A 17,229-nucleotide genomic window follows, 5' to 3' on the forward strand; every position below is an offset into this window, starting at 1 on the left:
GGAGTAAGTTCCTCTGGTTTGAAAGATTAAAAAAATGATCTTTCTGGTAAGTGACATCACAAAATTTACTTGCTATGACTACTGTGATTCATTTTCTTTATCTAAAGCACCTATGACTTAGCTCATAAGAAATCTAAAATATTCAGATGTTAGAAGAAAAACACTTTTAATCATCTCTAATAAAGGTTCTTTGCAAAACAACATATTGCCAATTCCTTTACAAATAGAGATCAAACACCAAGGAAAATTATCCCAAAATATCAGAATTATATAAAACTGAGAAGACTCCAGAATCCCTTAAGAATGATTTGTAATGAGATTTGTTCTGTACTAATAAGTCTTTCTGCATTAGTTCTGTTTAACTCATTATTATACTTGGGTACATTAAGTAGTGTTTGGAAAACAATCTAAAGTTAATATTTTTAAAAAAAAGATTATGTTAGTAATAAAGGAGGAATTCCATTTCCAACAATGATGGACTAGGCTGTTTTCGACTAACTGCCCCTGGGAACTAGAGAAACTAGAAACTAGATAAATAACACCTGTTGTTAAGCTATCAGTGAGCTACCAAAGCAGTGACAACTTGTGGGATCAGCATCCAAGAGAATAGAAAAAATGGAGAGACACGCCCAGCATTTGGCACTGCTTATCAAGTCAAGGCAGGGAGGGAGGCAGGTGGAACAATCTACAGGGTAATATGTTGATATGTCTAAATGAATAATAATTATGATTTGGAGGTTTAAAATACACGAAGAAATAAAATTCATGCCAACAAGAGCACATTAGTCATGAGGGAAAAAAAATGTAGTCACAAGTATTCTAAAGTTTCTTGCATTGTCCAGGAAGTGGTAAAAGTACTAATTTATATTAGTAACAAGTTATAAATGCATTTTATAGTATTTATTATACGATAAATCTAAAGAATAGAGAAAGAATGTATAAATAAGATGCTTTAAGAAGGAAAACTTAATAAAAAAATACTTAATCCAAAAGACCAAACAAAAACAAAGAAAAAGTGAGATAGTAGACTAAACTAAAAAAAAAGGTTCAATTCAACAAGATATAACAATTCTATATTCATATATGTACCTATATAAAGAACTTCAAAATACATAAGGAAATGATTGAAACTAATTTTCTGACACAATATTATTGTCAGGTAATAAATGTACATTATTAGGTAATAAGGTAAATGAAGAAACTCAAATACATGACATACCTTAGCTCTGTAGGAATGAGAACCCCCTTGAAAATTTATGACTCCATAAGCATCAGTTGGGCTCTGTTCTGTATGTTTTTCCACAGACCACTCTTCTAATGTCTGATTAAAATGGTCACCCAATTTCACATCTGAGTATTTCATGGCAAGACTTGCAGTAAAACAAGCATGTTGCTTGACCAAGCGACCACAAAAACACCTAAAGGAAAAAAGTAATAAAATTTTAAAAAGACCTTCTAAAAAATTAGTCAATGAAAAACCATACAAAAATAAATGAACTCATAAAGAGTATGAAAATTAATCTTTTTGATTTTAGGATATCAGTAAATTAATACCTTCACCATAGAATTAAAATAGTATAAATACATTAATATTTCATGATACAGTCTTCTAAATTTAGTTTGGGGCATCTACTTCCTACTGGATGGGCAAAACAGCATTGGAGACTGCAGAAAATAAGTGTTAGTGAACCTGAAGACAGATCAATACAAACGATCTAATTTAATAAATGGGAAAAATTATTTTAATTAAATAAAAATGAAACAGGGCCTCAGTGACTTGTGGAAAATATCAAGCAATCTAATATATGTATAACTGGAGTCCCTGAGGGAAGAGAGATAGAGAATGGGGCAGAGAAGTATTTTAGGAAACAATGGCTGAAAACTTATAAATTTGGTGAAAAATATGAACTTGCAGATATTTATGCAAGAAGTACAAAAAGAACCATTCTTAGGCACATCATAGACCTGCTGTTGAAATCCAGAATTACAGGAAAAAAAGAAATCCTTAAAATAGCCAGAGGAAAAAAAGACCCATTACACACAGGAGAGCAACTACACTAACGACAGCTGACTTCTCACTAGAAACCAACAGCTAGAAGACAATATAATGGTATCTTCAAAGCACTAGAATGAGAAAACTGTCAACTCAGAATTCCACATTCAGTGAAAATATCCTTTAAAAATGAGAGTAAAATAAATATATTTTCAGATAAACCAAGCTGAGAAAATTCCTCTCCAGTATATCTGCATTATACCAAATGCTAAAGGAAGCTCTTCAGCCTGAGTGGAAAGATACCAGACAGAAAACTTCCCATCTAGAGGAACAAATGAATAGGACTGGAGATGGTAAAACAACTCGATATATCTAAATGAACGTATTCTATGCACTTCTGTTCCTAGCCCACCAACAAGAGACCTTCTCAACTTCCTCTTGTCTTCTTTCATCACAGCTTAAAAGAACAACATTACTCTTTAATTAGCTGCCCAAGTAAGAAATTTAGGTACCATCCTCAACTCTTCCCTTTCTCCATACATCCACCAAATCCTATTGAATTTATCTGATTAATCCCTTCAAATATGCCTACTTCTCCTTCATCACCATAGCCAGTATCTTAATTCAGGCTCTCATTTTTTGCCAGAATTACTCCAAAAGTTTCTATTTTTTTCTCCCAATCCAATCTCCTAAAAATACCAACTGCTTTTATTGAGGGGGAAAAAAAAAACCAAACTAAGCATGTTAGTTCCCTATATAATATCCTTTTAACATGAAATCAAAACTGTGTGGCATAGTACACAAAGAGCTTAAATGATCCGGCCCTACTTATTTCTCCAGACTCAGATCTCTCCAATATCCATCTTACATTCTACAGCCTGCAGTTTCCTGACAGAACCATCATCTCTTTCACTGCCAGGCCTTCCCACATCCTGTTCTCTCTGCCTAAAATCCCTTTCCCTCAATCTTTACCTGACTAATTCACATTCAGCTTTAGAACTCTGCTCAGATACCTTCACTTGAGTTTCAAGCAGCTTTGCCTGATCCTTCACCTCCGAAGTCTGAGTAAAGTAACCCTTAAACATAATGGCCTGTGAATTTATCCCAATGTATTGATTTTTTTCATACATTAGTTTTATTTTTCAAAATTTGTGCAATGGAGTTATGAAAATTACCTGACAAGTTGTTGACAAATTTGACATCCTGGAAGGCATCTATAAAACAAGGTAAATCTATTACTTAAAGGGAAAACATTTTTTTAGTTTAAACTATATAAAATCCATTAAAAAGTACAAAACAAAGGAAAATTATGTATTTAGTTTAATTTTTCAGTAGATAGCACAAGTCATTTATACCTTAATTTACATGTTCAAATAACTACTTTTAAAAACTAACATGGTTTTCATATTTTAAATATAATTAGTTGTGACTTAAAACCCAGAAACCATAAGAGAAAAGACTGACAGATTTAACTACATAAAATATACAACATTTTTATGTGGCAAAAATATGTCACATAAAGTCTAAAGGTAAACTGAGAAAAAATATTTGCAGACAAAATGTTAGTTTTCCTAATATATAAGAGCTTCATTGAATCAATATAAAACAGGAAAATATATGAACAGATAATTCACAGTAAAAACAAACATGAAAAGGTATTCGATTAGAAAAAAAATTTTTTTAATCCTTTAAGACAATATCTTGGTGAGAATATAGAGGAAAGTAGCCTCGTATCTGCTGGGAGGAGTATAAATTGATAAACTCTCTATGGAGGGCAATTTGGCAATACTTATCAAAATAAAAAATGCAGACTCTTTCTCTAAGTATAAAGTACTAAGAGTGAAGGTTAAAAAATATCTACAGCATATGGGTAAAATGATTCATTTATAAGGTTATTCACTACAGAATTTTTTTTCATTCATTCATTCGTTTGTTTATTTATTTATTTATTTATTGTGGTGAAGGTAAGTGCAGCATTTATTGTAAGGTGCCAAACAAGGAGTCAGGGACAGCTAATGCTGAAAAACCCCAACAGAATTTTTTCTTCTAACACCAAAAAAACAGAATAGCTAAAATGTCCTAAGGGAATACTAAAATTATGATTCAGATATATAATTAAAAAGGATGCAACAATTAAGAACAAAGTGGTTATTGCCAAGATAACAAACACAATGAGATAAACAGTATGTATTTAAAAGGGAAGAGGGAGGAATAATATACATCTGCTTGGTCAGGCAAAGAGTATATCTATTTCTAAAAGGTATCCCAAGGAATAGGTAATACCAGTTTCCTTTAGGGAGGGGAACTTATAGTTAAGGCAGTGGTAAAAACGAGGCTTTCACTTATAACTTTTGGTACCTTGTAAATCAATGATTAACCTATTCATATTAAATTAATTTTAAAATCCAATTAGTGTAGGAAAAAATGACCAGCTAATGGTGTTTGTAAATTAGGTCTCATATGGATGGCTACAGGCAAGGGTATTTAATAACAGCTTGAGATTTCTTTAACACCTAATGAGGACTTGTATTATTTCTACTGTAAAGTAAAATTAACAAAATTACAAGAAATAAGCTCCTTAATGATAATACAATCTATTTTTTTTTCAATCTATTTTTTAATAAAGCAAAACCATAATTTTCTCTCAATGAAAGAACAACACAGTCTTATTTAGAACTGGCAGATCTAAATTCTAATCCAATCTTTATGAATTATTAGCCACGTGACCTGGGAAATGTCACTTATGCTCTCTGGTTAAGAAATGTGATCTTATCTTGTAACAAAACCTATCTTTAATAATTAGTAAGAAATACAAATAAATCATAGAATAATGATTGGAAGAGACATTAAGGTTATCTATTTTAATGATCTAAAAAGACATTTACAGAAATTACCAAAAATTGGGGGAATATTAAAGAATATTAAAAATGTTTTCTCAACAGTAATCAAATAAATGCAAATTTAATACATATACTATTTTCTACTCATCACTTTTTCTTGAAGATGATGGATCATATTACTCTAGTCAATATTCAGGCATTCTCATCACTACTGGTGATAATGTGTATTCTTTACTCTTTCGGAAAGTTTTTTGGCATTACACATACTAAGCGGGAATAAAACTTTAAACACAAAAAAGTTTTATCCACTAAGATCTCCATTGTGACCTAATTTTAATTTATAATGCTAAAAACTAAAATAACTCAAACGCCCAAGAGTAGGATAGGTATATGAATTGTGATACATACACTAACAGAATATTAACTACCGTTCTTATAAAATATCTATACCATGAAAAAATGTAATTACTATAACATTTTGTTAAAAAGCAGATTCAAAGTTTTACATATAGACTGAATTTAGCAATATTTTAAAACTAAAGCTATGCACTGAGAAAAGATTAAAAATAGGTGCAATAAATGTTATTAATAATGACTGTCTTCATGTTTTGAAACTCTGAATATTGAGCCTACTTTCTTTTTTTAATGATAGAGTAACTTTTTTTATTAAATAAATAAATAAATAAATAAATTTATTTATTTTTGGCTGCTCTGGGTCTTCGCTGCTGTGCGCGGATTTTCTCTAGTTGCAGTGAGCGGGGGCTACTCTTCGTTGCGGTGCGTGGGCTTCTCATTGCGGTGGCTTCTCTTGTTGCGGAGCACGGTCTCTAGGCGCACGGGCTTCAGTAGCTGTGGCTCGCAGGCTCTACAGTGCAGGCTCAGTAGTTGGGGCACACGGGCTTAGTTGCTCCGCGGCATGTGGCATCTTCCCGGACCAGGGATCAAACCCGTGTCCCCTGCATGGGCAGGTGGATTCTTAACCACTGCGCCACCAGGGAAGTCCCTGAGCCTACTTTCTGCATCTCAAAAGTTTCCAAAAGTTATCATGCACATTCCTCTTATAATGGAAATCTGTTTAAGTGAGAGATATATTCAAAATAGGTATTTTTTGCTGTTAAATAAAAGATAAATGTTGAATTCAAACAGCAGGTTTATGTAATGTAACAAACAAAAGGTTTAGAAATTCTATTCAACAAATATTTACCGAAAAGTCACTATGGACAATAATGGTGACAGGTGCTATAATTTAAAATACATCAGTTAATAAAAGATTACCTACTTGGCTGTATTTTCATAAGGACCATATAGCAAATGGAAGTAAAAGTTGCAGAGAAGATAACTACATAGAAAACAAGGTTTAATAGGAGACAGGAAAGGTAAGAAAACTAAAAATCCTTGTAAATGCCTTTTTCAATTAATTTTTCCTAAGTGCCTGTGAAAAGAGGTGCTCTGTAGGCCAGAAAATAACTATATTTTTGATTTACCCTTTTAAGCTTCTTGCTCTTTTTAGGTCTCAAGAAAAAGAAAAAAATTAGGAAAAATGTTTCTTCAATAAATACCTCAACAGGTCTTTTTCTTGAATTCTAACTACTGTCCTTTACTTAAAATTTTTCCTATTATCAAAGCCATTTTAAAGACCAAAAGACAATCAGAGATGCCAACAGAATCTCTGGTGATAGGTTTTCCAATAAGTGCTCATTATAGCTATATTTTGGCAAACAAAAACAGCAACTATTAGGTTCATACTGGTTTCTTCAGCATAAACCATAGTGTTGGGTACTCAGTAGATGCCCATTAAACCAATACACAAACTTTTTTAAGTTCTCAGTATCAGTGAATCAATTAAAAAAGAGAGCCTTAACTGTCTTTGTAATACACTAGTATGATATGGGGGAGATTAGGGATGGAGCAACACTTTGAAGAAGAGGTTTTATGTTGTGAAATGTCATTAAGAACTCCAGAATACTGATATTTTGCTAATGATAGCTCCTTCTCCTAATCCTAAAAGAATAATTAACAGTAAACACAAAAGTTAACAGTAACTACAAATAATAATCTAAATTTTTAATATATAAATAGCAATATAACTTCATCTAAATTTCTAGAAGAGGGACTTCCTTGGTGGTCCAGTGGTAAAGAATCCGCATTCCAATGCGGGTTCAATCCCTGGTCGGGGAACTAAGATTCCCACGTGCCGCGGGGCAACTAAGCCCATGCACAACAAGAGAGTCCGCGCACCACAACTACAGAGCCCATGCACCCTGGAGCCCTCGTGCCACAACTAGAGACAAAAATCCCACACACCGCAACTAAAGAGAAGCCCAAGTGTCGCAACAAAGAGACCGTGCTCCGTAATGAAAGATCCTGCATGCCTCAACGATGATCCTGTGTGCCGCAATTAAGACCCAAAGTAGCCAAAAATATAAGGTAGGTAGGTAGGTAAATAAATAAATAAATAAATTTACTTATTTATTTCTAGAAGAACCCAGAAGAAAGAGAAGTATGCTTACCTGTGAGGGTCTTTTGAACTTGGTATAATGTATACACATTCCCTCTTGGTCAAAGTGCTTTCTATCCAGGATTTCTGGGACTAAAACAGAAAGTTTAAAAAAGATGGTTTATAAATTAACCAACAAATATTACAAGGAAAAATTTAATGATAAATACATGAAAATAATTAAATTTTTAATTCACTAAATATTTACTATATACAACATGTTTACTGATGACAGCACACCTAAAATATGAGAATCATTCCATTTAAGTCCAGTGAAATTGAGACTACTAAATCAACAGTACTATGCAGATACTGTGGCTTCAAATAACCAGAGAGGAGGGAAATCGAGTTTCAGCCAAAAACCTCAAGAGGGGCTGGTATGATCCTGGGAAGTGGATCATTTTAAGGCCAATTAAAAGTGACTGTTAGATTCAACTAAAAATAAAATAAAACCTAGTAATAGCTATACTCTGTTTCTAAGACAAATACCTAAAGCATAGGGCATGGAATGGCTAATGGTACAGGGATAGAAAGAGATATCAAGCAAATTCTAATCAAAAGAATGACAATACTAAAAAAAATAGATGCTAAACATCAATAGGGATAGTACAGGTTATTTATTACATGATTTCAAATATCTGATTCACCAGACTACAACAATCTTAAATATGAATCACCAAATAAAGTAGTCTCAAGATGCATAAAGCAAAAACATCAATACGGAGAATAAGACAAATCTAGGATGACAGTGGAAGATTAACACATTTCCGTCAATTACTGTAAACCTGAAATAATTTCAAATTTAAAAGTTTTTTTTAAATTACTTTTTATACCACCACTTAAGCTTCTGCCTGGATCCCTAGACTCTGTATCCTGCTATTGGTGATTGATTAAAAAGGGATGAGGTGGACTTCCCTGGTGGCCCAGTGGTTAAGAATCCACCTGCCAATGCAGGGGACAGGGGTTCGAGCCCTGGTCTGGGAAGATCCCACATACCGCGGAGCACATAAGCCCGTGCACCACAACTTCTGAGCCTGCACTCTAGAGCTTGCATGCCACAACTACTGAAGTCCACGCACCTAGAGCCCATGCTCTGCAACAAGAGAAGCCACCGCAATGAGAAGCCCGTGCACAGCAACAGAGTAGCCCCTGCTCACTGCAACTAGAGAAAGCCCGCACGCAGCAATGAAGACCCAAGGCAGTCAAAAATAAAATAAAATAAAATAAATAAATAAATTTATTTTTTTAAAAAAGGGATGAGGCATCACATACTGAGATAGGTGAAACTCCATAAATTCGGACTGAGTAGACTGAAGATCTTGAGCTTCAACCTCCACATAATATATATATTAGACATATAGATAAATATTAGATATCTAATATATCTATAGATATTAGATATATATTAAATATAGATATTAGCACGCTCTCTCTCTCTCAAAATCTCTCCCCCCCATCACCCTCTCTCTTACCAGTACAGTACAAAACAGAAGAGCCTGTATTCCAAAAAGAAACCTCTAGGGAATTCCCTGGCGGTCCACTGGTTAGGATTCTGTGCTTCCACTGCAGGGGGGCATGGGTTCGATCCCTGGTTGGGGAACTAAGATCCTGCAAGCCACCACCTTCTTTTTCTAACTAAAGTCTGGTAGTATTCCTTTGAAGAATCTGCTTCCCTACATACTCCTCAGGGGGGGAAAAAAAAAAAAAGGAATCTCTCCAGCTTTACTGTACTAGGAATACACCTAGCAAACCCAACCCTGATTCAATCCAATTCCCCACCTATTCCATAACTGCCTATATTAATATGACTACAGAAAAAAACAAACAAAACAACACCCTCTGGTTTGACTTTAAAACCATGACCACAAACCTCAAATGTCCCTTAATGATGCCCAAGAGTCACACCATATTTCCCTGGTCCATTTTCTCATTCTTCTGTATGATTTCACACCATCTCCTCCTCTCCTCAAACCTCCAACCCTCCTTCACCATTCTTACTCTCAACTGATGACCTACTTCCCATTTCACTCAGAAAATTGAGCAGCAAGAAGAGAACTTCTACAAATTTCTACCACATCTGTCCACCAATGAGTATCTATACCCACACATTCTGCCTTCCTTCCTGTGACTGACTGTGTTCCTATTTAAGTCTAATCACTCCTCTCGTGCTCTAGACCCCATACCCTTACTAACTCTCCACCAGTTCTCCCTGATTTTTTTCCCCTTCTTTATTAACTTATTCCTATCAGCACGCAACATGCTATTATTCTGCCCATTTTAATAAACACAACAAACTTTGCATGACTCCACTTGCTCCTCAAGCTAACACATAATGTTTCTGCTTCCATCTACAGTAAAGATCACTGGAAAAAGTGTTTCCCTCTTTTCTTCTCCTCCTACACTTTCTAAAACCCACTCCAGTCAGACTTTCAAGGCAAGCACTCTCCTGAAATAAGTTTCAACAAGATCACCGATGATTTTCTCTAAATCCAAAGGTCAACTTTCAGGACTCACCTTCATTGATATATCAGCAGCATTTAACAAAATCAATCATTCTCATCTTCTTAAAACATTTTCATCAGTTAGTTTGATTTTCTTCCCTTCACTGGCCACTCCATTTATATCCTTGCTGACTTCTCCTCTTCTCCTCAATCTTTAGACTTCTTTTTTCCAATTATATTCACTCAGACTTTGGACTTCTTTTTTCCGGTTATATTCACTCAGACTTTGGACTTTTTTCCAGTTATATTCACTCTTCTAGTGCTCGCATCCACTTGCCATCAATACACTGGATGACTCTCTAATTTGCATTTCCATGTCAGATTTTTCTCTGAACTCCATGCTCACATATCCAACTGCCTACTTAACAGTTTCATTTTGATGTCTAACAGGCATCTCAAATGTAACATGGCCAAAACTGAGCTCATCTTTCACCCAAATACTATTTCTCATAAAGTCTTCCCCAGCTCAGTAAATGGTAACTCTATTCTTCCAGTTGTAGTCTTTCTTTTCTTTTAAAAGCAAAAATCTTTTTTTTTTTTTTTTGGCTGCGTGGCATGCAGGATCTTAGTTCCCCAACCAGGGACTGAACCTGTGCCCCCTGCAGTGGAAGTGTGGAGTCTTAACCATTGGACCGCCAGGGAAGTCCCTTAAGGCAAAAATTTTAATGTCATCCTTGATTTCCTCTTTTTATGTACTTCATATATAATCCCATGGCAAAACCTGTCAGCTTGCCTTCAAAACATATCCAATATCCAACCACTTCTCACACCTCCACTGCTACTATTCTGGCCCAAGCCATCATCACCTCTTGCCTGGCTTACTGCAGAAACCACTCATGCCACCCTTGCCAAAAGAAATAAAATAATCTTTTAAAAAATTTTTATTTTATTTATTTATTTTTGCCCATGCCACACAGCATGTGGGATCTTAGTTCCCCGACCAGGGATCGAACCCATGGCCCCTGCAATGGAAGTGCAGTCTTAACCACTGGACCACCAGGGAAGTCCCTAAAGTAATCCTTTTAAAATATGTCATTATGTCACTTCTCTGCTCAAAACTCTCCAATATTTTCACATTTTACTCAAAGAAGTTTTATAAAAGCCAAAGTCCTTACAATAATCTTTAAGGTCCTAGTGCTCTGCATCTCTGCATCCTGCCTCATTACTTTCATTCTATCACCTCCTTCAAGTCTTTGAGCAAATGTCACCTTCTCAATGAGACTTACACTATTTAGGAATGCAATCTCCATCACCCCCTACTCCCTTATGCACCAGTAGAGCAATGGAACCATCCCCAGGATCACATTTAGAGCATTCTCCTGAGAACCAAAAGATCTGGCCATGTCAGTTAGACTGCTGGTATATTATTGCTATCCTGGCCCCTTCTCCCACTCCACAACCATAGTACACTGAAGGTAGGCAGAGCATCTGGACCTGAAGACATTTATTCATGTGACTTCTGCTTGTAACTTGAAAAAATTATCATTTGGTAGGCTTCTCTGACACATGATAACGTGAGGTTGAATTTCTACCAAAACCAACTTAACCTACTGCTTTAAACTCATGAAATTTTCATTATGCTCCTATTATTAAAAATGCAGGGTTTAGGGGTAGCACTAAAATTATACTGTGATTTATCATTTAAAGGGTAGCTTCTCTCTTCTAGAAAAAATTGGAACTGGTTTGGGAGGGATAAAACAGATTAGTGGTTGTACTTGCTGCTATATTTTTACTGGTTGTTAAAGCAAGACAAAGATTTGTTTGGAATTTCTCCCTGTGAGCTTATTTGCAAACGAATGGCAATGACCGAAGCTCAGTCCCATGCTATGGTAATGAAGTCCACCAAAATCAGATTCTAGAACTAGACATTTAACATATGCAAATAACCTACTAAAATAATGGCAATATACATGCATGAGAAGCACTCAGATTACTCTGGTATGAATTACATATATATGTTTTTAACTAAATCATTTGCAGTTCATGAGCATACGCCTAAAGCCTAAAATATGAATGAAAGATGGGCAAAAAGTGAACACAACATGAACAAATTTATTAATTAACAGTGGACCTTTCTAAGGAGTTCTGTCAAAAGACAACTACTTGACAAAAGAGGAAAACGTCTCAGGGAGAACTTGGAAATATATGGGCATAGATAAATGCTATAAAATGCAAACTTGTACAATTCACATCTTCTTTTTTTTGTTTTTTTTAACCTCGTCTTTTTCTTGATAGGAAAACTAGAAAGAATAGAGTAGACTTAAACAACACTGTCAGTCAATTTCACCTGATGGAACTTATAAAATACTCCACCCAAAATAGCATATACTGATTTAGGACTTATTTGCAAATAAGATAAAGGACTCAGAAAACTCAACATTAAAAAAAAAAATCCAATTCACAAATGGGCAAAAGACATGGAGAGACATTTCACCAAAGAGAATATGCTTATTTTACCAAATAAGCATAAGAAAAGGTGCTCAACTTCACTGGTTATTAGGGAAATGCAAATTTAAAACTACAATGCAATACCACTTCACAACCACTAAAAGGGCTTTAATCAAAGGCTGACAATATCAAGTGTTGGCACGGATGTATAAACTGGAAGCTCATACTTTACTAGTCGGAATGCAGAATGGCATAAATACTTACAAAGGAAAAGTTTGGTTGTTTATTGAAGTGTTAAACATAAACTTACATATGACTCCAAGATTCCATTCTTAACTATCTTCCCCCAAAAAATGAAAACATGTCCACACAAAGACTTGTATTTGAATGTTCTAGAAACATTATTCATAATAACCAATGAAGTGATATATCCATACAATGATATATACTACTTAGCAATAAAGACAGACAAACTAAAGATAACATGCAACACTGCTGGACCTCAAAAACATTATGGTAATGGGAAAAGCCAGATATAAGATATTATGTTATCATTTACATGAAATTTCTAGAAAGGCAAAACCATAGAAACAGTAAGTTTAGTAATTGCCTGGGGCTGAGAGTGAGAGCAGGGATAAACTGCAAACAAGTACAAGGGAACTTTGTGAGGTGTCTAAAACTGGATTGTGGTGGTTATAAAACTAAGTTAATTTATTAAAAACCATCAAATGGGGAACTCCGTGGCAGCCCAATGGTTAGGACTCTGTGTTTTCACTGCCGAGAGCCTGGGTTCAATCCCTGGTTGGGGAACTGAGATCCCACGAGTTGCACAGCGTGGCCAAAAACAAACAAACAAAACAAAAAAAACCCACCAAATGTGTATACTTACAAACGGCAAATTTTATAGTATGTGCATTATTCCAAAACTAAGCCGTTTAAAAGGCAGGGGAGAGTTACAAGACATGTAAAACAAAATGAGAAGATCAAACGTAAGTTTAATCAGAGTTCCGGAAAGAGAAAAGACAAAGTATGGGCAGAGACTTAGACATGAAAGTTACAAGACTGTCCAAAGTCACACAGCTAGTAATTTACCCTGACTCCAAAGCCTCTACTAGCTTTTTTTTTTAAGCTTTTTAAGAGAAATTTAAGGTAAGCATTTCAAAATCATTTGATGATATGCTTTAAATAAGCACCTTTCTTACATCTTTTTTGAAACCAATGAGTAGAAGTACATTAATTACTTTCAAAAGTGGAATTCCTATGTAATCATTATGTATATAATTTTCTGAACATGGATTAAAATAAAAAGAACAGAGGGCTAACATACCTCTCCTAAAAGGTATTGTTAATTGCTAACTACTGCTAACCAGTATTAGCTTTTCCCCTTTTCTTTCTCCACTTCCACTCCTCAGCAACAGTCTACCTGAAGCAACTCTAATTATAGCTATTTAAACCCAAGTGGCGATAGGGATGGAAGAATTATATCAATAGATTTCAAAATGACTGTTCTACAGCAACGAACTAATGCCCCAGTTAAGTCTAAAGGCTGGCTTGCAAAACTTTGGATAGTTATTAATTGAAATACTCATAAAAGTGAATTACAGGTATATATACTTTTCATACCTTATACCTTCCTATTAAATGTAAATATAAATATTTTCATTGACATTTTAATTTACATATGGAAGAAAAATGAATCCCAAGTAGCATTTAACATAAGGAATCATCAGAGCTCTCTTCAGGAAAATTAATCAGGGAGATAAGTAAAAGTAAGCTAGAGCCACCAGTCTTTTGGGGAGGGGCAATGGGAGCCTGGACTAGTAAAGGAATGGATACAACAGATAATTTCCAAATCCTTTATAATTTAACATGATGCCTTACAAAAAAATAAACACTACAGATCAATTATTAATATAGTCCTGGTTTCTCATCCTTTCTTCAAATTCACCTCTGCAATTATCTTTCCAACAACAGACAACTCATCAGCGCCCAAAGGAACACCCTTCCCCTTAAACTGATGCTTCCTTCAATTTCCCCACTTCTTAGAGAAGTATGGCTATACTCTAAATGGGCAATCAGTAAATTTTTTCTATTAAGAGCCAGATGGTAAATATTTTAGGCTTTGTGAACCACATACTGTCTCCATCACATATTCTTTGTTTTGTTTTTACACCACTAAAAAATATAAGAACCATTCTCAGCTCAACGCCATACAGAACAGGCCTTGGCCAGATTTGGCATACATAACCTAGTTTGCCAACTCACGCTCTAAATCACACAAAACCTTCCCACAAAAAATCTCACCATTCCACTGAGTCAATTCAATCTAACAAGTATGTGCCAAGCCCTTCAGATTCTTCCCCTACACTGTTTCTTGGATATTACTAATGTCCCTTCTACCAGCCCTACAATCCCAAAAGATCCTTGTATTAAGAATTGCTTCCTAGAGGAGGAACCAAGATGGCGGAGTAGAAGGACATGCTCTCACTCCCTCTTGCGAGAACATCAAAATCACAACTAGCTGCTGGACAATCATCGACAGGAAGACACTGGAACTCACCAAAAAAAATACCCACATCCAAAGACAAAGGAGAAGCCACAATAAGACGGTAGGAGGGGTGCAATCACAGTAAAATCAAATGCCATAACTGGTGGGTGGGTGACTCACAGACTGGTAAACACTTATACCACAGAAGTCCACCCACTGGACTGAAGGTTCTGAGCCCCACGTCAGGCTGCCCAACCTGGGGGTCTGGCAACGGGAGGAAGAAATCCTAGAGAATCAGACTTTGAGGCCTAGGGGGAATTGATTGTAGGACTTTGACAGGACTGCAGGAAACAGAGACCCCACTCTTGGACGGCACACACAAAGTAGTGGGTGCATCGGGACCCAGGGGAAGGAGCAGTGACCCCGGGGGAGACTGAACCAGACCTACCTGCTAGTATTGGAGGGTCTCCTGCAGAGGCAGGGGTGGCTCTGTTTCACCATGGGGACAAGGACACTGGCAGCAGAAGTTCTGGGAAGTACTCCTTGGTGTGAGCCCTCCCAGAGTCTGTCATCAGCCCCACCAAAGAGCCCAGGTAGGCTCCAAGGTTGGGTTGCCTCAGGCCAAACAACCAACAGGGAGGGAACCCAGCCCCACCCATCAACAGTCAAGTGGATTAAAGTTTTACTGAATTCTGCCCACCAGAGCAACAGTCAGCTCTACCCATCACCAGTCCCTCCCATCAAGCCTCTTAGATAGCTTCATCCACCAGAGGGCAGACAGCAGAAGCAAGAAGAACTACAATCCTGCAGCTTGTGGAACAAAAACCACATGCACAGAAAGATAGACAAGATGAAAAGGCAGAGGGCTATGTACCAGATGAAAGAACAAAACCCCAGAAAAACAACTAAATGAAGTGGAGATAGGCAACCTTCCAGAAAAAGAATTCAGAAGAATGATAGTGAAGATGATCCAGAACCTCGGAAAAAGAATGGAGGCAAAGACCAAGAAGATGCAAGAAATATTTAACAAAGATCTAGAAGAATTAAAGAACAAACAAACAGACATGAAAAATACAATAACTGAAATGAAAGCTACACTAGAAGGAATCAATAGCAGAATAACTGAGACAGAAGAACGGATAAGTGACCTGGAAGACGGAATGGTGGAATTCACTGCTGCGGAACAAACTAAAGAAAAAAGAATGAAAAGAAATGAAGACAGCCTAAGAGACCTCTGGGACAACATTAAACGCAACAACATTGGCATTATAGGGGTCGCAGAAGGAGAAGAGAGAAAGGACCCGAGAAAATATTTGAAGAGATTATAGTCAAAAACTTCCCTAACATGGGAAAGGAAATAGCCACCCAAGTCAAGGAAGTGCAGCGAGTCCCATACAGGATAAACCCAAGGAGAAACACGCCGAGACGTATAGTAATCAAATTAGCAAAAATTAAAGACAAAGAAGAAATATTGAAAGCACCAAGGGAAAAATGACAAATAACATACAAGGAAACTCCCATAAGGTTAACAGATGATTTCTCAGCAGAAAATCTACAAGCCAGAAAGCAGTGGCATGATATACTTAAAGTGATGAAAGGGAAGAACCTACAACCAAGATTACTCTACCCGGCAAGGATCTCATTCAGACTCGATGGAGAAATCAAAAGCTTTACAGACAAGCAAAAGCTAAGGGAATTCAGCACCACCAAGCCAGCTCTACAACAAATGCTAAAGGAACTTCTCTAAGTGGGAAACACAAGAGAAGAAAAGGACCTACAAAAACAAACCCAAAACAATTAAGAAAATGGTCATAGGAACATACATATTGATAATTACCTTAAACATGAATGGATTAAATGGTCCAACCAAAAGACACAGGCTTGCTGAATGGATACAAAAACAAGACCCATATATATGCTGTCTACAAGAGACCCACTTCAGACCTAGGGACACATACAGACTGAAAGTGAGGGGATGCAAAAAGATATTCCATGCAAATGGAAATCAAAAGAAAGCTGCAGTAGCTACACTCATATCTGATAAAATACACTTTAAAATAAAGAATGTTACAAGAGACAAGGAAGGACACTACATAATGATCAAGGGATCAATCCAAGAAGAAGATGTAACAATTATAAATATATATGCACCCAACATAGGAGCACCTCAATACATAAGGCAACTGCTAACAGCTATAAAAGAGGAAATCGACAGTAACACAATAATAGTGGGGGACTGTAACACCTCACTTACACCAATGGACAGATCATCCAAAATGAAAATAAATAAGGAAACAGAAGCTTTAAATGACACAATAGAGCACATAGATTTTATTGATATTTATAGGACATTCCATCCAAACACAGCAGATTACACTTTCTTCTCAAGTGTGCATGGAACATTCTCCAGGATAGATCACATCTTGGGTCACAAATCAAGTCTCAGTAAATTTAAGAAAACTGAAATCATATCAAGCATCTTTTCTGACCACAACGCTATGAGAGATAAGAAATGAATTACA

General features: G+C 36.0%; 1 protein-coding gene across 2 annotated transcripts in view; it reads right to left on the reverse strand.

Annotated features, from left to right (window-relative positions):
- TRPM7 (transient receptor potential cation channel subfamily M member 7) overlaps nt 1-17,229 on the reverse strand; it is a 112,114-nt gene that overhangs the window by 79,753 nt on the left and 15,132 nt on the right. For both annotated transcript variants that reach the window (XM_082387893.1, XM_082387894.1), the window contains exons 2-4: nt 7,344-7,423; nt 3,169-3,207; nt 1,220-1,418 (exon numbers count right to left, since the gene is read on the reverse strand). In XM_082387893.1, coding sequence (XP_082244019.1) covers nt 1,220-1,418; nt 3,169-3,207; nt 7,344-7,423 — 318 coding nt within the window. The remainder of the gene's footprint in view (nt 1-1,219; nt 1,419-3,168; nt 3,208-7,343; nt 7,424-17,229) is intronic.

The sequence above is a fragment of the Balaenoptera borealis genome, assembly GCF_965194805.1.
Source record: "Balaenoptera borealis genome assembly, chromosome: 3".
NCBI lineage: Eukaryota > Metazoa > Chordata > Mammalia > Artiodactyla > Balaenopteridae > Balaenoptera > Balaenoptera borealis.